This window comes from Solenopsis invicta, chromosome 16 (genome assembly GCF_016802725.1).
Source record: "Solenopsis invicta isolate M01_SB chromosome 16, UNIL_Sinv_3.0, whole genome shotgun sequence".
Taxonomy (NCBI): Eukaryota; Metazoa; Arthropoda; class Insecta; order Hymenoptera; family Formicidae; genus Solenopsis; species Solenopsis invicta.
This window is the reverse complement of record NC_052679.1, coordinates 21,878,266-21,901,673: the sequence shown is the minus strand read 5'-3', so window position 1 is coordinate 21,901,673 and position 23,408 is coordinate 21,878,266. Positions and strand designations below refer to the sequence as shown.

Sequence of the window (23,408 nt, the reverse complement as noted above, 5' to 3'; positions counted from 1 at the left end):
AATATAAACTTTATGGAACAAGCACTTTTGCATCAAAATTACATGGAACAACAATACTGTTTTTATAAAGAAGTTAGGAGTTTTAGCATATAAAAAACTTTGTTTTTTTTGTACACATATAATAATACGTGCGTTATTGATATAATATTAGTACGGGGAAATATATTATTTTACTACATTAATATTTTACGCACACATAACTTAATCTATAAAGTTAACGTCAATAAGTATCTCTTAATTCTAATATTAAAATGTAGGTTTATGTTGCTTAAAATTGAAATCTATTTACAAAGAAGATGATTCAGTTTTCCTCGCTATCATTATCCATGTTTGCAGGAAAATAAAATTACTAAAAATTGACTTAATCAACTATGGCGTAAACAACCAAAATATAGTAATAGTAAAGTCAAGATTGGAATAGTCATTTTTGATAATTTTGATCAATACTAACTTATTACACGCTGCATGTTACTCGTTATAAAACAAGTCTAAGTATAACACATCATTTTTGCGTTACTTGTGCTTGTTACGTAACGAGTGAATTATCAAATTATTTTTTTCAATAATAAATGTACAATGACAACGAGCTGCTTATTAAAAGTGATATATGATATTCTCCAACTATGGGGATATAATTACCGTTATGAAGAAATACAGCGTCATAAGCAAGTCATTATTATAAAAAGATAAAAATAACAGCAAAGTTACGATAAAGTAATGACTTCCCATTCCTGCTGATAATATTACTCGTATTGTTTAAGAAGTACATTAAATTATAAATTAATAAATATAAACTAATCGTACCTGTTTTTCATATAAAGTTGATATCCAAATAAAAGAAGTAGCACAAGTAGTAAAATACGAAGTATTGAGAGAATAATATAACCCTTCCTATTAAATCGATTTTTGCCTCACTCTTTCATATAAAGGTACAGTTAACTTTAATTTTTAAAGTAACTGTTCGAAAAATAAAAAGGTAATTTGGTAAATGTTAAAATTGCACAGTTTCAATAAAATATGAATGCAAAATAGAACGCCGTAGTGGATTAAGTCTTATTATGGACAAAGACCAATATTATTGAATATTGTGCATCGTGGACTTCTAGACGGTTGCAATAATGTGATGGAATGACAATATCGCTTACTCTACGACTCCCTTCAAACTCTTAACTTTACCATTAGGCGTTTGACCGTTGCAGAAATATAATACATTTTCTTTAGTCCGTTCTCTTGTGTGTGGCATCAGTATGATATGTTCTCAATTTTCATATTACATATCTCAGCATAACTTCTCTATCACTTGTATTTCCGACATGTCATGTGGTAGATCAAATGAGATGTTAAGTACAGCATGGACAAAAAGTGGCAGAAAAAAGGTAAATACTAGAGATTTATAATAAACCATTTTTTTCTGTCTGTGTAGACCGCGATGATGATCGTGTTATTCCTCGAAATCAATTTTGGTAGAGGCGATGCTTATGTAAAACTCAATGCTCTTTTGCTTATATATTGCAATGTTGTTTGTATACTAAAGCTGTTGTCCTTCCGCTTATACGCCAACAATCTGTCTCGCAATTTCTCTTCTGCTGTAAAAGATTATCTTGCCATTGACAACAAAGGAAAGCGCATTATCATAAGATGGCACGCATTCACGAGAAGGATGATTTGCTTCTGCATCGTCCTTTTTTCTTATGTAGATTTAGTAGTTTTTATGCTAACGCCTATGCTAGCAGACGATGGTGAAGACATCCAAGTTAATGTAACCATCAAGAATCAAGATTCAAAATTACCGTAACATTTTTAGGAGACTTACAAATCCCTACGGGTGTATACTTCGCAATGTCTACGATGCAATTATTGATATTGATGGTAATTGGCACCAGTAATTGTGGTAAGAAATTAATTATTATTACCAAAAAAATTTGCATACAACATATTATTTTAATTTAATTTGAAGAGTTTTACTTTTTATAAAATTCATTAATGACAATTCTAATTTTTTTATTTTTTTTATAGTAGATCTTTAATATGCAAGCTGTAACTACTAACATACTACAAACTAAATAAAACATTTTATAAATTAAACAATTATTTTTGCCGATATTAAATTATAAGTGTATAAATGAATAACTTAATTTTACAGAGAATTGAAAAATTAATTAAAAATTGATTAACATTCCCGCTCTTTAAAAATTACAGTGTCGACATATATCTATAAAAAATGACACCTAGCTTGGAAAAAAAGCGAAGATAACGTTAAAAAGTATGCAATTTATTAGTCTCCCCCCGCCCCTCAAAAATAGAAACAGATAGTTGTTTTAATATAAACCAAATATTTAAAAAGTTACAAAATGACAAGTTTTGCAGTTAATCTGTCAGAATGTTCCGTTAGCATTTTATTGTGCTATCAATCACTGCCGCGAAAATATGAGACGTTTTAAAAATTTTATTTTTGCAAAAGAAATATTTTACATATTACAAGATACCACGTTAATCAATAACATTTTTACAGGATTTCAAACAATTTCATGGTATTCAAACGCTAATCTGTCAACAGCTATCGGCGAAAATTATTTAATCACGAAAAGCAAAGAAGGACTATTCGTTAAAAGGGTTAAAAAGGTTTCCTTGAAAAAGAGTAAAAATAGTATATAGTATTTATTGTAATGTAAATGCAGCTTCCAATTAAGTTGTAAATTAAAAATTTTAATTATGAATAATCTGAGAATGAAGAAACTTACAAATCATAACAACATTTACTGTGCATTTCTCTTTAATTTGTAGTTACGGTAGCGTAAAGTATTGTAGATGCACGTTATAATAATATTTTTCGTCTATGAACATATACAAATAGTAGCATATAAAACACAATTTTAATAAAATTGCTATTTACAATCATAATACATTGGTTTATTCGTCTATTTATCCAATCAAAATTGTTAGACTAACTCCAACATATATACCGCACTTACTAAAAATTCAATTTAATAAATATTTTTTATGTTTAAAATAGTATTATACTAATAAAAATTTTATGTTGTAAACTGTTATTATTTAAAAAATTAGAAAAATGTATTTTCTTATTTAAAAAAAAAAATTTTTTTTGAAAATCTTGTATTTTATATCAAAAAAGTTGGGATATATAACAAATTACAAACGGAATAATCAGGAATATAAAAAGTTAAGCTTTGTATTTTACTACACTCTAGCTTTTACTATTCCGTTTCACTTATTCATCATGAAATTATCACTAATTTTTTACAGAGAGTAAAAATTCTCTACAGAGAGAATACTCATTTTATGTAGGTCGTAAACATAGTTGCACTATTTACAACGTTGATTGAACTCATCATTGTTTTATTAATATTGTTGCCCTGACAGAAATCTCACATGCAATTTTACCTATAGTTAAAAACTGAAATCACAACACAGTACTAATAACATAAAAATATATAGTAAAATAGTTCCTCTGCAAAACTTTTATTACATAGAATTATAAATTCTTTTCTACAAGATTAAAGCATAGACAATAACGCAAAGTCAATAATTTTACATAAAAAACGAAAAAAAATCACACAATGTTACAACTTTACTATCGATTTTGTGGTCAACTTGTGACAACACATGTGCATATAAAACTTTTAAACTTTGTAAAACAAGCACTCTTGCATCAAAATTACATGAAACAACAATATTGTCGTTATAAAAAAGTTAGGAGTTTTAAAATGAAAGAAAATATATCTCCGTTTGTGCATGTATATATACGTGCGTTATTGATATAGTAGTACGTAAAAGAAATATGTTGTTTACTACATACTACAGTAATATTTTACACATAACTTAATCGGTAAAGTTAACGTCGCTAAGGTTCTTTTAATGCTTATATTAAAATGTTGCTTTATGTTGCTTAAAATTCAAATCTATTTACAAAGGTGGTGATGCAGTTTTTCTCGCTGTCGTTATCCATGTTTGCAGGAAAATAGAACTACTAAAAATTGACTTGATCAACTATGGCGTAAACAACCAAAATATAATAATGGTAAGGCCACAATTGGAATAATCACTTTTGACAATCAATTTGTTATAAATACCATTATGCGTTACTCATTTAAAATACTATCTTTTCACGTTATTCGTTACATAACAAATTAAAGTATAACACATCATTTTTGCGTTACTTCTGCTCGTTATGTAACGAGTCAATTATCAAGTTACTTTTTTCATTAATAAATGTACAATGACAGTGAGTTGCTTATCAAAGGTAATGATTTGTCAAATATGGTGTTATAATTAACGTTATAAGAAATTGTAATGTCATTACCAATTCGTTACTTTAAAAAACAATAACAGTATATTTACGATAAAGTAAAAACTTCTTGTTGCTGTTGTTAATATTACTCGTGTTGTTTCAGAAATACTACATCGTAGTGGATCAAGTCGTATTGTGACTAAAGACCGAAATTATTAAGTATCGTGCATCGTGGACCTCTAGACGATTGCAATAATGTCATGGAATGATGATATCGCTTACGCTATGAATCCCATCAAATTCTTAACTCCATTAGGCGTTTGGCCGTTGCAAAAATATAATACATCTTCTTTAGTCCGTTATATCGTGTGTATCATCAATATGGTACGTGCGAAATTTTCATATTACATATCTCAGCATAACTTCTCTGTCACTTATATTTTCGACACGTCATGTGGTTGATCAAATGAGACGTTCAGTGCAGCATGGACAAAAGGTGGACGCAAAAAACTAAATACTAAAGCTTTATAAAAAACCGTTTTTTCTATTTATGTAGATCGTGATGACGATTGTGATGTTCCTTGAACTTAATTTCGGTAACGACGATGCTTATATAAAAATCCATGCTCTTTACGCTATATATAGCACCGTACTCTGTATACTAAAGCTGTTGACTTTCCGCTTATACGCCGACAATTTGACTCGCAATTTCTCTTCTGCTGTAAATGACTATCTTGCAATCGATAACAAAGAAAAGCGCATCATCATGAGACGGCACGCATTCATGGGAAGGATGATTTGCTATAGTATCGTACTTCTTATTTATTTAGCAGTTTTAATTATCATTCTAACACCTACGATAACAAGTTATAGTGAAGCCATCCAAGTTAATGTAACCATCAAGATTCATGTCTCAGAATTACCCGTGCCCCTAACATTTTTAGGAGACTTCCAAATCCCAACGAATGTATACTTAGCATTATCTATGATGGAATTATTGATATGCATAATCAATGCCACCTGTAATTGTGGTAAGAAACTAATTATTAATACAAAGAAATTTGCATACAACGTATTGTTTGAATATAATTTGAAGAGTTTTGCTTTTTATAAAATTTATTAATAAGAATCTTAGTTTTTTTATTTTTTCTCATAGCAGATCTTTAATATGTAAGCTGTAACTACTGACATACTATAAACTAAATAAAACAATTATTTTTGTCGATACTACATAATAAGTGTATAAATGAATAACTTAATTTTTTAAGGACTTAAAAGAATAATTAAAAATTAATTAATATATCCGCTCTTTGAAAATTACAATTTTGACATATATCTATTAAAAATGGCACCTAACATGGAAAAAGACCTAAATAATCTTAAAATGTATTCAATTTACTAGCTCCTAAAATAGAAACACATAAGGTGTATATTCAAACCATGTTCTTTATGAATTTCATCAAAGAAAATTGCTATAAAAGCGTGCGAATCGATGTGGTCTTTTCTCAGGCGTGAGTATTGTATCGTATAATATATGAGCGTTTTAATTTAAATTATTTATAAAGTAATGATTTTAATCTGGCCATATATAAAAATCTAAAAGAATTTGATAAAGCAAGTGATTTGTTACGAATTGTTAGAACTGAATAAAACTGTTATTATGCACTTGTATCAACCTTAATTGAAGCACTCAATTCAAGAATTTAAACGAAAATGCTCATATACTGATAAAGAAAAACGTATTGTGAAATTGATGCCCGACAACGTTAAGCTATACACTGTAAAAGCAATAGTTAATTGCAATTGCATAGTCAATGTATTTTAAAGCAAAAGATAACTAAATGAATCTCAGCTCAGACGTATTTGTACTACCTAGCTTATTTCACCAGATGCTCCTTCGGAACATTACTTGTTTCTACTGACATCACACGCATTGTTCAATACGCATTTGAAGTCAATGAAAGAGAACAACTTTATTATTTTTAAAGATATAGCATTTTTTTGAGATGGAAAATCATTAATTCATAAACTACTCAAAAAATGGCTTAAAATTATAGAAAGCAACGGCGAATATTTTGATCAAAAAGTTTATATTACTTTATTTCAAAGTATATTACTCTGTCTCAAACTGTGAATTTAATCGAAAAACTTAGATTACTCATTTATACACTTAATATAAAATATTCTCTGAAACTTTTAAATAGATGCTTTTTTAATGTATGTTGTATTTATCTCACAATTAAAATGTGACAATATTTTGATTTTTTTACATTATTTCTACAAATTTTACCGATAATAATTATTATAAATAAAATATTCAATCTAAATTATTTTAATATAACATTGAAATCTATTTATAAAAGCAATGATTCACTTTTCCTCGCTATCACTCTTCATGTTTGTGGTCAAATGGAACTTTTAAAAATCGAGTTTAACAAATATAATATGACAAATAAAAACGACAATAAGAAATTTTCAATATTGATATTAAGACATCGTTATCTAATGGAAAATGCAGAACTTTTAGCAGATGTAATAAGTTTCGTTTTGTTGATGGAAGTACTGTTTAATTGTCTTTTTATTAGTTTGTATGGTAAATATCTTTTAAGTTTAACAAATCTCTGCACGATACAACCAAGTTTGCAATACTACTATAATATTGTAAACTTTTTTGTTATAAAAAAGACACTTAGCTAAAATCTTATTAAATGTCTTTGCAATCATTAAATTTCCCAAACCTGTCCGTAGTATAACAAAGCTTTTTGTGTCAATAATGTCAGAGAGAATTAATTAATGCTTATTTTATAACTATAATCGTATTTTTCAGGTTTCCAACTTCTCTTGAAACTGAAAGTAGTACTGACTATTAGTACCACGACAGTGGTGATCGTTTTGTTGTTACAATTGTTTTCTTATTGTTGCGTAGGTGATTATTTGAAGTGTCAAATGGAAGAAATTGCAGATTCGATTTACAGTAGTAATTGGTATTGCTTGCCAGCAAAATTGATGAGAAACATCTTGTTAGTCATAATGCGATCGCAGCAACCAGTTCAGCTGTTAGCTGGCAAATTTTTCACTGTAAACATTAAAACTTATATGACCATATTAAAAACGTCGCTGTCATATTTCTCCGTCTTACGAGTGATGATGGATACGTAAAGCGTAAGTAATTAATGAAAATAAAGCTCAAAAATGTTACATTATGCACACATTGTCAATGTCATTTTGTAAAATACGATGACGCATGTAGTCTAATAGAATAATCAAATTAAAATAAATAAAATTAATTTTTTGTATTGTAATAAATATATTACACATTATGATAAGAAGTAATATAATGACACTTGTGATTGTAAAATATATTGCATACAATTTGATATTAAGTACCCTCTAAATCTGAATCATTAAATAATTATTAATTTACCATTGACATCCTTGATACTGCTGAATCAGTAATTATCTTAATCTAAAAATAAGCGAAAAGTTACTGGCAAACATTGAAAAGTTCCTATTGATCTGAGTATTAACAAATATACTCATAAATACTAATAAAGATCCAAAAAATTCATTGATTTTTAATTCAAATAATCACTGATTTTATCAGTGGTATATTTTGGATTAATAGCCAAAATCATCCTGATTTAGATTTAGAATGTAAAAAAAATATTAACAATATACTAACAGTTTAACAGTTTCCAGTAGAATATTGTGGCAAATTGTCATTAACTACAATTGCATTAAATGTTTATTTTGCTAGTAGATTTTATCAATATTATGCGACAACAGACTACATACAGAAAAATCAAATAGAATAGTTATTTTATTGGAAACGATATATTAGATAGTTACAAAATAAAAAGTTTTGCAGTGAATCTGTCATCGTGTTCTGTTAGCATTCTATTTCTGCAAGCATTCATTGCCGCAAAAATCTGAGACGTTTTGAAAATTTCCTTTTTGCAAAAAAATATTTTAAATATTACAAAACACCACATTAATCGATAACATTTTTTACAGGATTTTATACAACTTTGGTACTCTCTTAGCGCTAATCCGTCAACAGTATCGGCGAAAATTATTTAAAGACAAAAACCGAAGAAATGACAGACTACTTGTTAAAAAAATTTTTTTGAAAAAGAGTAGAAATATAGTATTTATCATAATGTTAATCCAGCTTCCAATTAAGTTGTGAGCTCAAAATTGTAATTATGCTTAATCAGAGAATGAAGAAACTTACAGATCCTAACAACTCTTTCTGTGTATTTTTCTTTAATGCGTAGTTACGATAAAGTAAAATATTATAGACGCACATTATAATAATATTTTTCATCTACAAACATCTACAGATAGTATCACATAGAATCCAATTTTAATAAAATTGCTGTTTACAATTATAATACATTGGTATATTTATTTATTTTGTAAATAAAAAATGATAGACTCACCTCAATATATATGCTGGATTTATTGAAAATTTGATTTATCAAATATTCTTTATGTTTAAATTAGTATTATACTAATAAAAAATTTTATATTGTAAACTATGTGTTATTATTTAAAAAATTAGAAAAAAGTATTTATTTTTTTATTTGAAAAGAAAAAACTTTTGTATTTTATATCAAATGAACTATATAAGCACTTACGAATAAAATAACTAAAAATATAAAAAATAATATTTGTATTTTACTATACTCTATCCTTTACTATTCCGATACACTATTTGTCAGTAAATAATCATTAATCTTTTACAAAAAGTAAAAATTCCTTACAGAGATTATACTCATTTTATATAAGTTATAAACATAGTTGCACTATTCACAACGTTGATTCAACTCATCATTGTTTCATTAATATTGATGCTCTGACAGAAATCTTTTAAACAATATTAACTGTAGTAAAAAACTGAAATCATAACACAGTACTCTTAATATAAGGATATATAGTAGAATAGTAGCCAGCAAATCATAAATTTGTTTCTACAATTAAAACATAGAAAATTACATAGAGTAAAATCAACAATTTTAAACAAAAAAAAAAATCGGAAGATATTATAACTTCATTATCGTATTTTGTGGTCGACTTGTGACATTTACTGAACATGAAAGTTCAAAACTTTATAAAACAAGCACTCTTACATCGAAATTACATAAAACAACTAAACTCTTTATGAAGAAGTTAAGAGTTCTAGTATACAAGAAAATTTATCTCTGCACATAAAAGTATACGTGCGTTATTAATATAATAGTTCGTAAAAATGTACTGTTTACTACATACTGCATACATTAATATTGTAGGGAATAAATTTCCGTGCGAGTGATGCGAGTGATTTTGTTTATTGTTGCTAGACAAACAGATTTAACAACGAGTTAAATTGAATTGATCTCTAAATATATTTCGGAATAAATAAATAATTATTTCTCCACAATAAAAACTCTAACCATTTAATCATACCGTTTAATAATCTACAATTTTATACGCATACATAAGTTAATCGAAGACATTATGTCGTTAAGATTCTCTTAATATTGATATTAAAATGTTGCTCTATACTGCTTAAAATTGAAATCTATTTACAGAGGAGGTGATTCAGTTCCCCTCTCGATCGTACTTCATGTTTGCAGGAAAATAGAATTAGTAAAAATCAACTTGATCAATTATGACGTAAACAACTAAAATATTATAATGGTAAAGTCAAGATTGGAATAATCACTTTTGACAATCAACTTGTTATAAATATCATTATACGTTACTCATTTAAAATACTACATCGTTATTTTGTTTGTTACATAACAATACAGAGTATAACAAATTATTTTGGCGTTACTTATGCTTGTTACGTGACGAGTCAATTATCGAGTTACTTTTTTCAATGAATACTTTTTCAATAAATACACGATGACGAGTTGCTTGTCAGTGATTGTTCCCCAACTATAACATTATAGTTACAGTTATAAGGAATCGTAAAGTCACTACAAATTCGTTATTATAAGAAACAATAACAGTATAATTACGGTAAAGTAAAAACTCTTCGTCGCTGTTGATAATATTACTCGTGTTGTTTCAGAAATACTGTTATACTGGATCAAGTCATATTGTGACTAAAGACCGAAATTATTAAGTATCGTGCATCGTGGACCTCTAGACGATTGCAATAATGTCATGGAATGATGATATCGCTTACGCTATGACTCCCTTCAAATTCTTAACTCTACCATTAGGCGTTTGGCCGTTGCAAAAATATAATACATTTTCTTTAGCCCGATGTTTTGTGTGCGGCATCGGTATGGTACGTTCGCAATTTTCATATTACATGTATCAGCATAATTTCTCTGCTACTTGTATTTTTGATACGTCATGTGGTGGATCAAATGAGACGTTCAGTGCAGCATGGACTAAAAGTGGAAGCAAAAAGCTAAATATTAAAGCTTTATAATAAACCGTTTTTCCTGTCTGTGCAGGCTGCGCTGGCAATCGTGACGTTTTTCGAATTTAATTTCGGTAGCAGCGATGCTTATGTAAAAATTGAAGATCTTTTGTGTATATATGCTAACATTATCGGTATACTAAAGCTGTTGACCTTACGCTTACACGCCGAGAATTTGACTTACTATTTCTCTTCTGCTGTAAATGACTATCTTGCAATCGATAACGAAGAAAAGCGCATCATCATGAGACGGCACGCATTCATGGGAAGGATAATTTGCTATAGCTTAGTACCTCTCACTTATTTAGCTATATTATTTATCACGCTAACGCCTATGGTAACACACTATAATGAAGACATCCAAGTTAATGTAACCATAAAGTTTCATCTTTCAGAATTACCTTTCCCCATAACATTTTTAGGACACATGCAAATCCCAACGGGTATATATTTCGCAATATCTACGATGGAATTTTTGATAACGGCGGTCATTGTTGCCAGCAATTGTGGTAAAAAACTAATTGTCGTTACCGAAGAGACTTGCAAAAAACAAATTATTTTAATTTAATTTCTTACTTTTTATATATTTTATTAATAAAAATCCTTATTTTTTTATTTTTTCTCATAGCCGATCTTTAATATGCAAGCTGTAACTACTAACATACTACAAACAAAATAGAACATCTGATAAAACATTTATTTTTGTCGATATTAAATAATAAGTGTATAAATGAATAACTTAATTTTGCAAGAAGTTGAAAAATTAATTTTTAAATTGATTAACATTACCGCTCTTTTAAAATTACAGTTACAATTAACATATATCTATTAAAAATGACATCTAACTTAGAAAAAGACCCAAGATTATCTTAAAAAGTATTCAAGTTACTAGCCCCAAAAATAGAAACAAATAAGATGTATATTCAAGATCATATTCTTTACAAAATTCATCAAGGAAAAATGCAGTAAAAGCATGCGAATCGATGTATTCTTTTCTCAGGCGTGGATATTGTGTCGTATAATATATGCGCGTTTTGATTTTAATTATTTTTAAAGTGATGATTTCAATCTCGTCAACATCTGAAAAATAAATTTGATAAAGGGAGTAATTCGTTGCGAGTTGTTAGAACTGAATAAAACAGTTATTATGGACTTATAGCAATATCAATTAAAGCACTTGAAAGAGGAATTGAAACAAAAATGCTTATATACTGTCAAAGAAAAACGTACTGTGAAATTGATGCCGGATAACGTTAAAGTATACATTGCAAAAGCAATAGTTATTTGCAATTGCATAGTCAAATTTTAAAGCAAAGGATAACATAATGAATCTTAGCTGAAACGTCTTGTACTTTCTAGCTATTTTACCAGAGGCTCCTTTGGATCATCCCTTGTTGCAACTAATGCCACATACCTTGTTTAATACGCACTTTAAATCAGTGAAAAAAATTCGAAAATAACCTTATCATGTTTAAAGATTTAGCATTTTTCCGAGATGGAAAATTATTAATTCAGAATTCTTTTGCTGCTCGGAAGATGGCTTAAAATTATAGAAAGCTATGGCAAATATTTTGAAAAGTTGATTGAAAAGTTCATATTACTTCATCTCAAAGTATATTACTTTATCTCAAACGCTGAATTTAATCGAAAAATTTGAATCATTTATTTATACACTTAATATAAAATATTCTATGATATTTTTAAATGGATGCTTCTTTAATATAGTAGCTATCTTGCAATTAAAATGTTATAATATTTTGATTTTTTTACATCACTTCTGCAGATTTTATTGATAATAATTATTATAAATAAAATATTCAACAAAAATTATTTTAATGTAACAATGAAATCTATTTATAAAGGCAATGATGCACTTTTCGCCGCTATTATTCTTCATATTTGTGGTCAAATGGAACTTCTAAAAATTGAGTTTACTAAATATGGCATGACAAATAAAAACGAAAATGAGAATTTTTTAGTATTGGTATTAAGACATCGTTTTCTAATGGAACATGCAGAACTTTTGTCAGATGTAATAAGTTTCGTTGTGCTGACGCAAATACTGTTTAATTGTGTTCTTATTAGTTTGTATGGTAAATATCTTTCAAGTTTAGCACATCTTTATACGATACAACCAAGTTTATAATACTACTACAATATTATAAACCTTTTTGTTAAAAAAAAAAAATACTCAGCTAAAATCTTATTAAATATCTTTGCAATCATTATATTTCCCAAACCTGTCCCGTAATATAGCATAACAAAGTTTTTGTATCAATAATGTGAGAGAGAACTAATTAATGCTTATTTTATAACGATAATCGTATTTTTCAGGTTACCAACTTTTCTTGGCAATGAAAGTAGTACTGATCGTTAGAACCACGATATTGTTGATTGTTCTGCTGTTAGAAATGTTTGTTTATACTTTCGTAGGCGATTATTTGAAATGTCAAATGGAAGAAATTGCGGATTCAATTTACAGTAGTAATTGGTATTGCTTGCCAGCGAAATTGATGAGAAACGTCTTGTTTGTCATCATGCGATCGCAGCAACCAGTTCAGCTGTTAGCTGGCAAATTTTTTATTGTAAATATTAAAACTTTTATGACCATATTAAGAACCTCACTATCGTATTTCTCTGTCCTACGAGTGATGATGGATGCATAGGACGTAAGTAATTAATAAAGTAAAGGCTTAAACGGATAATGTTATGCGCACATTAACAATTTTGTGAAATTATTGAATGGCATCATAACGCAGGTAGTTTAATGGAATAATTAAATTAAAATAAATAAAATTAATTTTTTTTAACGTAACAAATATATTACACGTTACGGTGAGAAGTTATGTAATGACACTTGTGATTCTGAAAATATATTGCACAATTTGATAACTATTGAGTAGTCTTTAAACCTGTGGATAATTATTAAATTATCACTGACATACTTGGTACTGGTAAATCAATGATTATCTTAATTTATAAATCAATGAAAAGTTACTGGTAATCATTGAAAAATTTCTATTGATCTGTGTATTAGTAAATATACTCATAAATACTGGTAAATGCCCAAAAAATATTGATTTTTAGTTCAAATAATCATTGATTACATAGGTCTACAAAATTAAAGATGGTGGAGTCCTGTGCTTTGAACTTTGAATGACCTTTCTATAGGATTTTGATGTGCTAAAAACGACTACATCACACCGCATGCAAGATCCCTTTGTGCTTTAAATTCAATAACTTTTTAACAAACGGAAATTAATTTTGCAACAAAAAATTTAAACTACAAATATACAGCTAATTAACCCAAATAATCAAATATATTTTTTTAAATTTTTTGTTTTTTAATTATTTAGTTTTTTTGAAAAATATTATTTTTTTACTATTTTTCACAATATTTTCAATGCTTTTTGTTTACGGTTTACATAAAACATTTTTATAAGTTGTGAAAAAATATTTTCTGTATTGTGGGAACATTTCTGTGTAAAGTGCCATAAAGATGACCTTGCTATCATTTTTTCTTTGGCCAGAAAAAATTCATAAAAAAGTTAAGTTTGAAAAAAAGTTCTTTTACAGTTATTTAAAAAATAAGAGTGTTGGAAAAAATGGACGACGTAATCGTTTTTAGCGCATCAAAATCTTACAGAATCGTCATTCAAAGTTCAAAGCACAGAAATTCCCTAATTTTGTAGACCTGTGTTATCAGTGGTACATTTTCAACTAATAGTCAAAATTATCCTGATTCAGATTTAGAATCTAAAAAAAAATATTAACAATGTGCTAATAGCTTAAATGTTTCAAGTAGAATATTGTGACAAATTGTCATGAACTACATTTGCATTAAATGTTTATTCTGCTAGTAAATTTTATCAATATTATCCGACAACAGATTACACGCAGAAAAATCAAACAGAATAGTTATTTTATTATAAACTAATTATTAGATAGTTACAAAATAACAAGTTTTACAATGAATCTGTCATCGTGTTCTGTTAGCATTCTATTTCTGCAAGCATTCATTGCCGTAAAAATCTGAGACGTTTTAGAACTTTTATTTTTGCAGAAAAAATATTTTAAATATGATAAGACACCACATTAATTGATAACATTTTTACAGGATTTTAAAGATTTTCTTAGTACTCTCTTAGTGCTAATTCGTCAACAATATCAGCAAAAATTATTTAAAGACGAAAACTGAAGAAGCGGCAGACTATTTGTTAAAAAGATTTTCTTAAAAAAGTGTAGAAATATAGTATTTGTCATAACATAGATCCAGCTTCCAATTAAGCTGTAAGTTAAAAATTTTAGTTATGGTGAACCTGAGAATAAAGAAACTTACAAACATATTAGCTTAACAACTTTTTCTATGTATTTTTCTTTAATGCGTAGTTAAAGTATGCATAGTGTAAAGTGTTATAGATGCACGTTATAATATTTTTCACCTCGACATCTACAGATAGTAGCCTATAGAACACAATTTTAATAAAATTGCTATAAACATAACACATTGGTTTATTTGTCTATTTATCAAATCAAAAATGTTAGACTAATTCTAATATATATTCCAAATTTATTAAAAACTCAATTTAATAAATATTACTTTTGTTTAAAATTTATGAATTATACTCATAAAGATTTTGTATTATAAACTTTCTATTATTTAAAAAATTAGAAAGAAGATATATATATTTTCTTACTTGAAAAAAAATCTTTTAAAAACCTTTGTATTTTGTATAAAAAAGAGCTGTGATGTATAGCCACTCATAAAGGGAATTATTATGAATATAAATAAAGAATATAAAAGCTGAGCATTTGTGTTTTATTATACTCTATTTTACTATACTCTACCTTTTACTATTCCTTTACACTTATTCATCACAAAATAATCATTAATTTTTTACAAAAAGTAAAAATTTCCTACAGAAAGAATAATCATTTTACGTAGGTTGTAAACATAGATGCACTATTTACAATGTTGATTCAACTCATCATTATTTTATTAATATTGTTGAGCTCACAGAAATCTATGCTCATGTAATATTAATTATAGTAAAAAGACTGAAATCGCAACACAGTACTAATGACATAAAGATACATAATAGAGTGTTTGCGAGCACGTTATCTTCATTTCTTTTATTTTTTCTGACTTCCACAGTATAAATTCTTGTGCGGCATATATGTATACCGAAGTTATTCTGCACAAAATATGAAATATACCTAAACAATTTGTATATGCCGATGACACTGCCTGTGTTGTTTAACACATAACATTGACAGCACATATCCTTGACAAAAATATGATATCGAAGTAAAATATATTACAAAAATGATCAATGACAGCCAATAACTAAACCTAATGCAATGGAAAGAAGATAAAACTTTTTCCCTGTTCGATCTTTTTCCTACCCTATTTTTATATAAAAATGTACTTCCTTCAATTTGTAATAATACTGTGTTTTGAAAGATAACAGGCTACATTTGTAAATGTTAAAATTGCGCAACTTTAATAAAATATGAACGTAAGCCGGGAAACATGGTAGGAAACATTGATGATGATCGATTCGTATTATGGACAAAGATCGACATTAGTAGTTGCCGTGCAATGTGAAGCTCTATTTTACTGCAATAATGTCATTGAATGATGATGTGGCGTATGCTATGACTCCTTTCAAACTCTTAACTTTACCATTAGGCGTTTGGCCATTGCAAAAATATAATGCATTTTCATTAGTCCGTTTTATCGTATGTATCTTCAGTTTGGTACGTTTTCAATTTTTTATCTTACATATTGTGATAAAATTTCTCTTCTGCTTGTATGTACTTTCGAGTTCGACAGCTCAAGTGAGACGCTTAGTGCAACATGAACACGATGGAAACAAAATACAAAAATAAAACTTTGTAATAAACAGTTTATTCTTCCTGTCTGTGTAGACCGTGCTGATGATTATGTTGTTCCTCGAAATCAATTTCGGTAGCAGCGATGCATATGTAAAACTTGATGCCCTTATGGTTATGTTCTGCGCCGTTCTCTCTATACTAAAGCTGTTGTCCTTCCGCTTATACGCCGACAATCTGATTTGTAATTTCTCTTCTGCTGTGACCGATTATCATGCAATCGACAACGAGGAAAAGCGCACAATCATGCGGCAGCATGCATTTATGGGAAGGATGATTTTCTATAGTATCTTATTTTTTGCTTATGTGGCCTCATCAATTTTCGTGCTGACGCCTATGATAGCGGGCAATAAGGACGTCCAAGTTAATTTATCCATCAAGAGTCAAGCAGCACAATTACCCTTACCTATGACATGGACTTTAAAGGAATCTAATATCTCTACGAATTTATTTTTGTTAATCTCTGCAGTGCAATATTTTTTAATGGTGCTTAATAGCACTAGCGATTGTGGTAATAAATTAATCATTAATAGCGAAAAGTCTTGCACAAACTACAAAATATTAATTTACTTTAAACATTTTGCTTTTAATGAAATTGATCAATAAATTTTTTAATTTTTACATCTATATTTTCAACTATTTTATTAGCACATCAATTAAATTTGATATCAACGTAAATAAAACATTTATTTTTATTCGTATTGAATATTAAATTTTTGCACGTTTTGTAATACATATATACTTTTTAATATTGCTATTTTACTATTACAAAATAACAACATTTTCTTTATATCACTTTTGCAACAGATTTTAATAAACTAATAATTTTATTATTATTAATATAATAATAATTTGTCATATAGTTTAAATGCAGCTATTTTAAAGGAATACTGACGATAGATTTGTTTTACTGATTAAATGTTATTATTTTCAGACAGAAAGATCTTTTCATTATACAAAATTATAAATTCTTTTCTACCATTAAAGGTTACACAATAATGCAGAGTAGAGTCAACAATTTTACATAAAAAACAAAATAAAATAGAAAATATTACAGTTTTGTTATCGATTTCTATGGTGAAGTTTTCGATTTTTGACATTTGCCGCACATAAAAGTTTTAAATTTTATAAAACAAGCACTGTTCCATCGGAATTACATGAAACAACATTACTGTGTTTTTATAAATAAGCTAAGAGCTTTAGTACAAAAAAACGTTATCTCTAAAAATGTGTGCATATGTATACGTGCTTTATTGATGTGATAGTTTATAGAGATATATTTACTACATATTATATTATTATCTCACTCGTACATAAGTCAATCGGTAAAGCAAACGTCGCCAGCATTCTCTTAATGCATACATTAAAACTTTATATTGCTTAATCATTGAAATGTATTTACAAAGGCGGTGATGCAGTTTTCCTGGCTATTGTTCTCCACGTTTGCGGGCAAATAGAACTTCTAAAAATTGACTTCATCAACTATGGCGTAAATAATCAAAGAGGAGATATTTCAAAATTGACGTCTAGACATAGTTATCTAATAAAGCATGCAAAACTTCTAGTAGAAGTAATAAGTTCCGTTTTGCTCGTGCAAGTGCTATTCAGTTGTCTTATTATTAGTTTGATTGGTAATTATCGGTAATAAGTATTTAATTAAAATCTTATCAAATATCTAAAAAATGTTTCATAGTAACACATTTTTAGTAATATTTTAATAACGACAAAATAATAAATAATTTTTGTGTCAATAATATCGGAAAGTAACAGATTTATACATATTTTGTAATCAAGTGATATATATTTTTCAGGTTTCCAACTTATCTTGGCATTAAAATCGCATGATGTAATAATGATAACTAAAACGATAACAGTATTAAGCGCTTTGCTGTTACAATTATTTTTTTTTTGTTTCGTGGGTGATTATCTGAAATGTCAAATGGAAGATATCGCAGATTCAATTTACAATAGTAATTGGTATTTCTTGTCAACAAAATTGATGAGGAATGTCTTGTTCGTCATTATGAGATCGCAGAAACCAGTTCAACTCTTAGCTGGCAACTTTTTCCTTGTAAACATTAAAACTTTTATGAACATATTAAAAAGCTCGCTGTCGTATTTGTCCGTCTTACGAGTGATGGTAGACGCGTAAAATGTAGATTGTCATTATAAAAAAAATCTCGAAAAGTAACACCTTACAATTTCCATCATTTTTAATCACTTTTGTATTTACAAAATTATTTTTAATGTAAGACACATTATATCGTGTTGGATATGGCTTAGATTAAATAATCAAATTAAAATAAATAAAATTGCATTTTTAATGACATCAATAAATTTAATATGTATTACGTGTGTCATTGTAACATACATTATTTTAAATGATTGGTTAAGTAAATACATTACTAAAATAAGTTAATGGCTTGTAAAATTAATTTATTTGCGTGAAAATTTATTTATTTCACTTACCTGTTAAACGAGCCGCGATGGACACCTCCGTTCCGGAGCCGGTCCGTCCCACGTCCGCTGCGTTCTGTAAATGAAACGCGAATGCAAGTGAGGACGGCGAGAAGCGGCTTCGTCTTCGCGTCACGTCCACGCCACCGCGACGACTGTCATGTCCCACACTTAACTTGACGTTTATGCATTTTCTGCAACAAACTTAAATTATCGCAAGGTTAATATAAATTTGCTTATTAACGTGTTTACGACGCTACTAGCTCTCACTCCGATCTGCATCGCGTTCGCTGCATTTTGTAATCGGACAAGAATGACGAGTCGACTTCGTTCTCGAACGGGTAGCTTTACGCGTCGCAACCGCGCTTATAATTTCAATTGGAATAGACGTAATTGATATTGTAGGCAGATCCGTGCGCGTTAATCGCAATACGTATCACAGTACGTATTAATGTGAGATTGATAATAATGGTTACCTGTTAAACGAGTCGCGACGCTGCTTGCTCTAATTCAGATCCATCTCGCGTCCACTGCGTTCTGCGAATGAAATTGAATATGGCGAGAAACGGCTTCGTCTTCCGCGTGCAGTCAACTTCACGCGCCAAGATCGACCTACGTATCTCGATCTTAACTTTACGTTTATTGTTTATATTACAATGCAAATTATTATTATGTTTAAAACATGTCTCAGATTATAATTACTTCTAAATAATAATAAAAAAATGTAAATAAATTAAAATATGAGTCAAATTGTTTCTCTGATACACACGATATCGATCGATATCGATTCGATTAATCATTTCTGGATTGGAACTATTTTGATTCGACTTTCGAGTTCGAGGCGGCTATCGTGCTATAGACAGAGACAGAGAGCAGCCTCTGATTTAAATATTAGCGGCGCTACCAACAGTATGTTTTCTAACTGTTTCTAACCTAATCTGTCCGGGCACGTGAGCTCCGTCTCTTCAATGATATTTGCATTTATGTATCGGTGACGCGGAATAAATCAGTAAAACACATCAAAAATAATTGGAATGGCTCAACGATTAAGCAATAAAGCGAAGCTCAAATCATTGTTGACTGTAACGAGTAGTGCTGTCGCTTTGTTTAGTGGCATTTCTCTCTACCAGGGCAACGAAAAATTTTACAGTGACATTGCTATACCTCTGGTGCAGTTGATAGACCCGGAAATCGCTCACAAACTTGCAGTAAAGACTCTGAAATATGGTCTTGTACCGAAGCAGAAAACTGAAGATCCCAGCCTGCTCCGCACAACCGTGTTGGGCTTACAGTTTAAAAATCCAATTGGTATGGCTGCGGGATTTGATAAACAAGGAGAAGTGGTAGAAGAATTGCACAAGATTGGTTTCAGTTTTGTAGAGATAGGTAAAATCTTTGCAACAGAAAAGACTCAAATTTCATTATTTTTAAATGTAACACGATAATTATAAAGCATTCTCCTGCAGGTTCTGTCACACCTAAACCTCAACCTGGTAATCCAAAACCCAGAGTTTTTAGGTTGCCGGAAGATAATGCTATTGTAAATAGATATGGATTTAACAGTGATGGTCATGATATCGTCTGGGAGCGCCTTAAGAGGTTAAAGGAGAATAAAAACTTTGATGGTATTCTTGGGGTGAATTTAGGAAGAAACAAAGAGACCAAAGATGCTATTCAAGATTATATCGATGGCATAAAAAGATTCATGGATGTAGCAGATTATTTTGTCATTAATGTTTCTAGTCCTAATACTCCAGGACTTAGATCTTTACAAAACAAGAAGAATTTACAAGATTTATTGACCAAAGTGAATGCAGCGAGGGAATTGGTGGGTAGCAGACAGCCGTTGTTTTTAAAATTGGCTCCTGATTTATTAGATTCTGAGCGACAAGATGTGGCAGATGTAGTTTTAAATCAGAAATCCAAAGTTGATGGTTTAGTCTTGTGCAATACAACAATTATGCGACCAAATTTAACTAATCCAAACAAACAGGAAAGTGGTGGCCTTAGTGGTGCACCTCTTACAGATATTTCTACATCTATGATATCTGATATGTATAGACGAACACATGGCAGCATTCCAATTATTGGGGTAGGTGGTGTTTTTTCTGGATCTGATGCATATGCCAAAATAAGAGCTGGTGCTACTCTGATACAACTTTATACCTCGTACATTTATAACGGACCGCCAATTGTTGGCAAGATCAAAAGAGAGTTGTGTGAAATACTTGAAACAAATGGATTTTCTTCTGTGACAGATGCAATAGGCAAGGATGCTAAAAGTAAATAAATGTTTTGATTCTCACGTGTTCACATGAACAAATAATCTATATTATTAAATGCTATTTATAAAATATATTGTACATAAACAATACTTTGTTATAATTGAATAAAAGTTTTTATTGTATTTATATTAAATCACATATATACTTATTTTCAAAGTTTGCCATTATCTGTATAAAATTATCTATTAGATTAGTAAAAAAGTCATATTTTATTTTCTATAAATGAAAGATTTGCTTTTTGTATGAAAATATGCTTTTCATTTACAAAGAAGAAGAACGATATTTCTTCATTTATATAGAGGAAAAACATAGAGGAAAAACTTGTTTGTCAACCTAATATATAATCATCTAGATAAAGAAACAACTTTATTTTATCTTTATTTAGATTATTATAATACATATTATTTTCATTTTTATGTGATTGATTTGATGTGATTTTTATGTGATATTTCATTATTAAATGAAAAAAGTTATTTTTTCCAATTATCTCCAAGTATATTTCTAATATACTCCAAAGTAATGTGACAATAACGAGAGATTGTTCTTAGTAACAATCTCCAAGTTACCATTTATTCTAGCAAGAGAATTTTCAAAGTAATAACAGCATTTGCATTCTAAAATTCACTGTCAGTACTATGAAGATCTATGGTATACGTAACGACAACTATATTTTTAGTACTCAGAGTGTACATTGAAACATAGCTCAGATTGCACTGATCATTAGTGCAGTTTTAAAATTGCCCCAAAATTATAACCTAAAGGAATTTTACTAATCATTATATAATGTAAGTTATGTGTTCTTCCTATTTTTTTTTTTTAATTTTTATTTTTATTTGCGTATTAATTCATATCCAAAGAGAAGTATCTTTTATCAAATTAAATTATTTAAGAAACTTTTTGTTTTTAAGAAATACCTAATTTACATAATACATTACATATAAAACATTTACATACTTTACGTAATTTATTTTATTTTTATTTAATAATTTTAAATGATCAATTAGTTGCAACATTGCTTATTTCTAGTTCACTTCCAATTTATTATCATATGTATTAGGTATTAATATTGATATATGACTCAAATCGATAAATTAAAATATTACATGGCGATTTCCTGCAAGTACATTTCGCGGAATAATATGTAAATCTAAAAATGCATACAGGTACGCAATAGAGCATAAAAATTTACAAACCTGTTGTCGTATCAATATAATATTTACATAAAGGGAAAATTTTGCATGTATATACGATCACATTAAACATTAACTAGTTCTTGCGTCAGCTCTTATGGATAATATATGGATAATATATCAAAATATGTTCTTACATCATGATCTGTACTAGTCACACGGGCTTTTTTTTCAATGGCCAATCAAAGTAAAATTCCTACAACTGTCACTTATTAAGCATAAAATTACATTTGTTATTAAAGTACATAAAGAATTTCTAGAGGATTTCGGTAATTATGATGATCAACTTTTTTACCTATGAATAAAACAAAGCGCAAATGTGTCTATGCAAATTAGACTGGTTTACTGTTGCAATGCAGTTACATTTCATATGTGATCGTTTCGAACCTTTGATCAGATAGTCGACGTTTCGAACCATTTATCGTTATCAATTTACAACTTTACAAAAGTTGTCTGATGTAGCGATCTGAATTTATTATAGCAATATTCGATTGAACGATATTAACTATCTAAACGCTCTATATATTACTACATGTATTATATAAGATATTTGAATAAGGCCCACTTAGATTATTTTATTTTTAAAAAATTCTATTTAATAGCAATAAAGTTTCTAAAATTCTATTCTTTTATGAACTCTAATTAGAGTTTTGAGATATAAGATAAGTATAAGATGCAGTATTACGCTTTCTTTTCCCATTTTCCTGTAAGTGTGTAATAAATTTGTGTATTTTCATGCGTAGGATATATTCTAAAAAAGAAAATTGTCGCTTAAATCTTTTTTTTAATGTCAAAATTCTTTTACGTCAGTAACTAAAAAAATAATAATTTACAGCTGTAAGAAAATATTTTTTAACTTTTATTAATTCAAAATAAGAATAAGTTTTTTAAATAATTTAAATTATAACAGA

General features: G+C 28.6%; 5 protein-coding genes across 5 annotated transcripts; all 5 read left to right on the top strand.

Moving 5' to 3' along the window:
• Positions 1-12: 12 nt before the first annotated feature.
• LOC113003169 (odorant receptor 30a) lies at positions 13-8,479 on the top strand. The gene is made up of 4 exons (XM_039458780.1): positions 13-58; positions 258-376; positions 7,073-7,411; positions 8,264-8,479. The coding sequence occupies exons 1-3, from the start codon at positions 13-15 to the stop codon at positions 7,406-7,408; spliced, it is 501 nt and encodes a 166-aa protein (XP_039314714.1). The 3' UTR covers positions 7,409-7,411; positions 8,264-8,479.
• Positions 3,912-5,394, top strand: LOC120359723. Its single transcript, XM_039458472.1, has 3 exons — positions 3,912-4,039; positions 4,413-4,633; positions 4,806-5,394. Exons 2-3 carry the CDS (start codon positions 4,505-4,507, stop codon positions 5,370-5,372), a joined length of 696 nt encoding a protein of 231 aa, XP_039314406.1. The 5' UTR covers positions 3,912-4,039; positions 4,413-4,504; the 3' UTR covers positions 5,373-5,394.
• Positions 8,480-10,331: 1,852 nt separating the features above from the next.
• Positions 10,332-15,173, top strand: LOC105193236 (odorant receptor 4-like). Its single transcript, XM_039458471.1, has 5 exons — positions 10,332-10,532; positions 10,705-11,179; positions 12,533-12,763; positions 13,005-13,339; positions 14,788-15,173. The coding sequence occupies exons 1-4, from the start codon at positions 10,401-10,403 to the stop codon at positions 13,334-13,336; spliced, it is 1,170 nt and encodes a 389-aa protein (XP_039314405.1). The 5' UTR covers positions 10,332-10,400; the 3' UTR covers positions 13,337-13,339; positions 14,788-15,173.
• A 1,030-nt stretch (positions 15,174-16,203) lies between these two features.
• On the top strand, positions 16,204-18,872 carry LOC105193235 (odorant receptor 2a-like). Its single transcript, XM_026131438.2, has 4 exons — positions 16,204-16,430; positions 16,602-17,076; positions 17,972-18,196; positions 18,377-18,872. Exons 1-4 carry the CDS (start codon positions 16,299-16,301, stop codon positions 18,715-18,717), a joined length of 1,173 nt encoding a protein of 390 aa, XP_025987223.2. The 5' UTR covers positions 16,204-16,298; the 3' UTR covers positions 18,718-18,872.
• A 1,032-nt stretch (positions 18,873-19,904) lies between these two features.
• Positions 19,905-21,440, top strand: LOC105193231 (dihydroorotate dehydrogenase (quinone)). The gene is made up of 2 exons (XM_011157603.3): positions 19,905-20,408; positions 20,489-21,440. Exons 1-2 carry the CDS (start codon positions 20,057-20,059, stop codon positions 21,310-21,312), a joined length of 1,176 nt encoding a protein of 391 aa, XP_011155905.1. The 5' UTR covers positions 19,905-20,056; the 3' UTR covers positions 21,313-21,440.
• Positions 21,441-23,408: the final 1,968 nt, after the last annotated feature.

Coding starts and splice junctions, on each gene's coding strand:
- LOC105193236 (XM_039458471.1), top strand. CDS start 10,401: ATGTCATGGAATGATGATATCGCTTACGCTATGACTCCCTTCAAATTC. Junction 10,533..10,704: donor TTGTGTGCGGCATCGGTATG/GTACGTTCGCAA, acceptor CTGTCTGTGCAG/GCTGCGCTGGCAATCGTGAC. Junction 12,764..13,004: donor TGTTCTTATTAGTTTGTATG/GTAAATATCTTT, acceptor CGTATTTTTCAG/GTTACCAACTTTTCTTGGCA.
- LOC105193235 (XM_026131438.2), top strand. CDS start 16,299: ATGTCATTGAATGATGATGTGGCGTATGCTATGACTCCTTTCAAACTC. Junction 16,431..16,601: donor TCGTATGTATCTTCAGTTTG/GTACGTTTTCAA, acceptor CTGTCTGTGTAG/ACCGTGCTGATGATTATGTT. Junction 18,197..18,376: donor TCTTATTATTAGTTTGATTG/GTAATTATCGGT, acceptor TATATTTTTCAG/GTTTCCAACTTATCTTGGCA.
- LOC113003169 (XM_039458780.1), top strand. CDS start 13: ATGGAACAAGCACTTTTGCATCAAAATTACATGGAACAACAATACT. Junction 59..257: donor TTACATGGAACAACAATACT/GTTTTTATAAAG, acceptor ATTAAAATGTAG/GTTTATGTTGCTTAAAATTG. Junction 377..7,072: donor TTGACTTAATCAACTATGGC/GTAAACAACCAA, acceptor TAATCGTATTTT/TCAGGTTTCCAACTTCTCTT.
- LOC105193231 (XM_011157603.3), top strand. CDS start 20,057: ATGGCTCAACGATTAAGCAATAAAGCGAAGCTCAAATCATTGTTGACT. Junction 20,409..20,488: donor TTTCAGTTTTGTAGAGATAG/GTAAAATCTTTG, acceptor ATTCTCCTGCAG/GTTCTGTCACACCTAAACCT.
- LOC120359723 (XM_039458472.1), top strand. CDS start 4,505: ATGTCATGGAATGATGATATCGCTTACGCTATGAATCCCATCAAATTC. Junction 4,634..4,805: donor TCGTGTGTATCATCAATATG/GTACGTGCGAAA, acceptor CTATTTATGTAG/ATCGTGATGACGATTGTGAT.